The 4,290-nt window shown below is 43.0% G+C and overlaps 1 protein-coding gene across 1 annotated transcript; it reads right to left on the reverse strand.

Annotated features, from left to right (window-relative positions):
- Window positions 1–219: 219 nt before the first annotated feature.
- Window positions 220–3,172, reverse strand: LOC118412503 (lactose-binding lectin l-2-like). The gene is made up of 2 exons (XM_035815390.1): window positions 2,937–3,172; window positions 220–740 (listed from the first exon to the last, which is right to left on the reverse strand). Exons 1-2 carry the CDS (start codon window positions 3,046–3,048, stop codon window positions 304–306), a joined length of 549 nt encoding a protein of 182 aa, XP_035671283.1. The 5' UTR covers window positions 3,049–3,172; the 3' UTR covers window positions 220–303.
- Window positions 3,173–4,290: the final 1,118 nt, after the last annotated feature.

The raw sequence follows: 4,290 nt of genomic DNA on the forward strand, positions 1-4,290 counted from the left end.
TTTAAGTTTTTGTGAATTTCGAAATGCCATAGCCCCAGACATAACAGATGTTAGTGATCCCTTCTCTTCTTCCCTTAATCAATCCCAGCCTTCCCTCTCCCACAAATTAAAGAGGGTCTGCATGCTCTTTTACGTAAGGTGTAGGCAGCCTATTTTTGTTTCCCGTAATTCGTAGGGAAAACCATTTTACCTACGTAATTCGTAGCGAGGTGACCAAAATTGCGAAATTGCCTTGTAAATCGTTGTCGGGACCCCCCATGCAGACCCTCATTAAAGTGTCCTTTGTCAGGGTAGGCTAACCAGCTATCCTTGGACTAAATGACACTTGGTTGAACATAGGTATGGTAGCTTGGTTGCGAAACAGGGAAGATGGTCCCATTTATCAGGAAAATTTGAGTCCTGGGCGAGGTACAACACACAGTCCTTATCGTCGGCTTCATCATCAGGACGTCCGGGGGCCCAGTTGGTATAGTCGGTGTTCTTGTCCACAATATCCGACTCATTTGACACCCAGTAAAACTTCTCACTGAGACCAAGGCGCTTGAGACCAAACCAGAAGTTGCTTTGGGGGTCAGCAGCATTTTTCAGAGAGATGAGGAACTTGTCGATGCTCTCTGTACGGGGTATGGCGAGGTCGCCACATTCTGACAAACACTTGATTTGAGCGACAATTTGGTTTTGCGGTGTGGTGAAGGCCTTGTAGCACATGTTCTCATGAAAGCTGTATCCATCACTGCAGGCTGGAAAAAACAGACAGGACTTCTCTGGTCAGTTTCTTTGTTTGTCTGATCCGAACCTTGTATGCCTGGTGGCACATAGGGCAGGTGTGTTAACCTTGGTGCGGATGGTGTTCAGCACGAGGGACAGGTGTGTTTACCTGTGGGTGGGTGGTGTTCAGCACCAGTTGTGTGTGGATGGTGTTCAGCACCAAGGACATGTGTCTTAGTGTATGGATGGTATTCAGCACCAAGGATAGGTGTGTTTACCTGTGTGTGGATGGTGTTCAGCACGAGGGACAGGTGTGTTTACCTGTGTGTGGGTGGTGTTCAGCACCAAGGACAGGTGTGTTTACCTGTGTGTGGATGGTGTTCAGCACCAGGGACAGGTGTGTTTACCTGTGTGTGGATGGTATTCAGCACAAAGGACAGGTGTATTTACCTGTGTATGGATGGTGTTCAGCACCAGCGACAGGTGTGTTTATCTGTGTGTGGATGGTGTTCAGCACCAGCGACAGGTGTGTTTACCTGTGTGTGGATGGTGTTCAGCACCAGGGACAGCTGTGTTAACTTGTGTGTGGATGTTGTTCAGTACCAGGGACAGGTATGTGTGCCTTTTTATGGGTGGTGTTCAGTACCAGGGACAGGTATGTCACTCGTTCTCATTGAAATGTCGAAAATGGCATTTTTTTGGTCGAAAAATAAATCGGTTTTATTTTCAGTGAAAACTACCTGGTTGTTTAGGAAAATTCCTCTTTTAACCATAGCCAAAAAATGGCAACTTATTATTTTCGGTCCCATTGGTAATACATTACAGGGCAGGTAACAAACGTTACCGGTAACGTTTGTTACAATAGTAAACTTTACTCTGTTTTCTTCGAAAGGACTTACCTTATTGACGACATCATTTAGGTATACGTGGATGTCCCAAGGGACATTTGAAAAGTGGGTACAATAGAAAGCTTAGATAGCATCGAACAATGGTAACGTTTGTTACAGTCATTTCTGTACAACATTTTGTTAAGCAAGGTGGGATACAAATAACAGTCAACAACCCCTTCTTGTTTCTTTAGGAAGCCAGAAAAACTGTGCAGCGTCACAAAAACTGTCATTTCTAGTCTTATACGTGGATAATAAAACCGTGGCAACCATCGTACTTGTGGTGGTAACGTTTGTTACAGAATCTGGCGACAGGCATAAACCACCTCACACAGCCTCCAAGATCAGTGACAGGAGCGATCTGACGTGATCGGGCAGAGGGCCTTGGTAGCTGGTTTCACCTGCCGAACAATTATTCTGGGAACTCAATTGTTACATTTTTGGCTACTATTTGAATTCTTCGTTTCTTCTCAGGCGACAGCCATTTTTTAGGGTGTGAAATCCGATCCGTGGCTATAATAACCGTCTAAGCCATCAACCAATACGAATGTTGTTGTACATCTTTTGTAAAACATTACAGGGGTTATGGAAAAATGAAGGAACCAGTGATGTTGTCTATAATTTTCTCCATATCAAGCCGTAAAGTCAGACGACAGCATTTCGACATTTAAATGAGAACGAGCCATGTGTGCCTTTGTATGGGTGGTGTTCAGCACCAAGGACAGGTATGTTTACCTGTGTGTGGATGGTGTTCAGCACCAGGGACAGGTATGTTTAGCTGTGTGTGGGTGGTGTTCAGCATCAGGGACAGGTGTGTTTACCTGTGTGTGGATGGTTTTCAGCACCAGGGACAGGTATGTTTACCTGTGTGTAGATGGTGTTCAGCATCAGGGACAGGTGTGTTCACTTTACATTATTAAATTGTATTTGTTGGATGACTTTGGTCAAAATCTAGAAAAAGAATCCCCACCTAACGACTAATTCTTTCAGCACTGTAGTTAGAAGCACAGCATTTTCCTAGGCCTAGCTTTCGATGGATCATTCCACATTTCATTGAGTCAACTGGTTGGAACTGGTTCTATCAGCCAGTCTATACAAACTATGACTCTGGGCAAAGGAACTAGATGGCAATGGAGACTACAGTACCCATGAACATACAATATGGATACTGCTCAGTCAGTCAACACAGTGCAACTTATTAATAGAAAGTCCAGAGATCAATTCAAAGGGCTTGTTTGCCAACGACCGCATGCCGTCAGTGTCTACTTTCAGCCTCCTTGACCTTATAGATGAATAAACAATATAAACAATATATGAATAAACAATAGATATGTCACTTACTTGGATTGGGTAGGTCTTGCAATGTACTCTTCATGGGGGCTTCTTTTTCAGTCCAAAGGCCTGAAAAAGTTAAGCATTTATTTGAAAAATACATGTACTGCATACAGCCCATATTCCATATCTGGTGCTAAAACTAGAGGTACTTTCTGGGGACCATACAATCGAAACAGGGCATGTGACACTAGGGCTGTATACCTAAACTAGAATTAAGGTACAGGTACATTAGGCTAGGTGTAGGCCCAGACCTATACCTGTACCTACACAAGTTTGATCAATTACATGTATCTGTAAGCTTTACATGATGATTTATTACACAATAGTTGCATTGTGACAATCTATGGCAACGTACAAGTAACAAAAGTGACAAGTACTATAACAACAGTTCTAAATGGACTACATCAATTGGGACCTACATACATACATACATACATAATTCATCCGGTTTTACACCGGTGAGGTACAGTCTGAAGCACAAGATTTCCAGAATGGTCTGTCCTTCATTGCTGACAGTAAACTTTGCCCTGACAGTCCAATGTCTCTTTCTATCATTGTCTTTAAGGTAATGTACGGTCGGCCAACTCTGCGCTTTCAAAGTGTTTAAAGCATGTACTGAGTCCATTCTACTGTATAGTTGTGAGTCATGGACTATGACAGCAGCACAGAGCAAAAAATTGGATGGTACTTATACGAAAATGTTGAGAAAGGTGTATAATGTTTCATGGAGAGACTGTTTAACCAACAAGCAACTATACGGGACCTACAAGTGAACATAATAGTTAAGACCAAAGTGGCAATGAATCTTAGTTATGATATGACTCACATTCAATTTGACAGTGATACTCAACACATATGAAGAACTGAACAAATGCAAAAATAGGCACTTAGTAATACATCATTTCAAGTAAAAACAGTGCTAGTGTGCGCCAGCACCCTCCCTCCCCATGCTTATAAGTTTTCAAATAAATAGCTATTACTTTACACTAGTTAGATAAAGGTTAACAATAACTTACTGTGAATAGTCGTCAGCATGTAAGTGGCGTTGTCGAGGGCTCGTCGTAACTGCATCAGATCTGCTTCGATGTACGCGTAGGTGGCGTACGACGTATGGTACAACAATTCGCGGTGTTGTGCGGATATTCGGAGGAGGTTGTCCTCAGAATTGAGGAAAATGCCAACGTCAGAGTTGAAGAGATATGGAATAGATGAACTGCGACATGTGCTGTTGGTATCCAGACCGTAAGAAAAGGCCAATAAAACCACCAACGGTAGCAAACCTTCGGCGAAGTGTGGAAGGTAGACCTGGCAAAATGGGTTTCTTCGTCTGCCCAAGACCGTTCTCCAATAAAAAAACCCC

The sequence above is a fragment of the Branchiostoma floridae genome, chromosome 3 (genome assembly GCF_000003815.2).
Source record: "Branchiostoma floridae strain S238N-H82 chromosome 3, Bfl_VNyyK, whole genome shotgun sequence".
Lineage (NCBI taxonomy): Eukaryota > Metazoa > Chordata > Leptocardii > Amphioxiformes > Branchiostomatidae > Branchiostoma > Branchiostoma floridae.

Bases quoted from the DNA above. Each gene is read 5' to 3' on its own strand.
- LOC118412503 (XM_035815390.1), bottom strand. From the start codon at position 3,048: ATGGGCTGTATGCAGTACATGTATTTTTCAAATAAATGCTTAACTTTT. The intron at 741-2,936 runs GTAAGTGACATA...TGTTTTTTCCAG, and splicing joins GCAAGACCTACCCAATCCAA to CCTGCAGTGATGGATACAGC.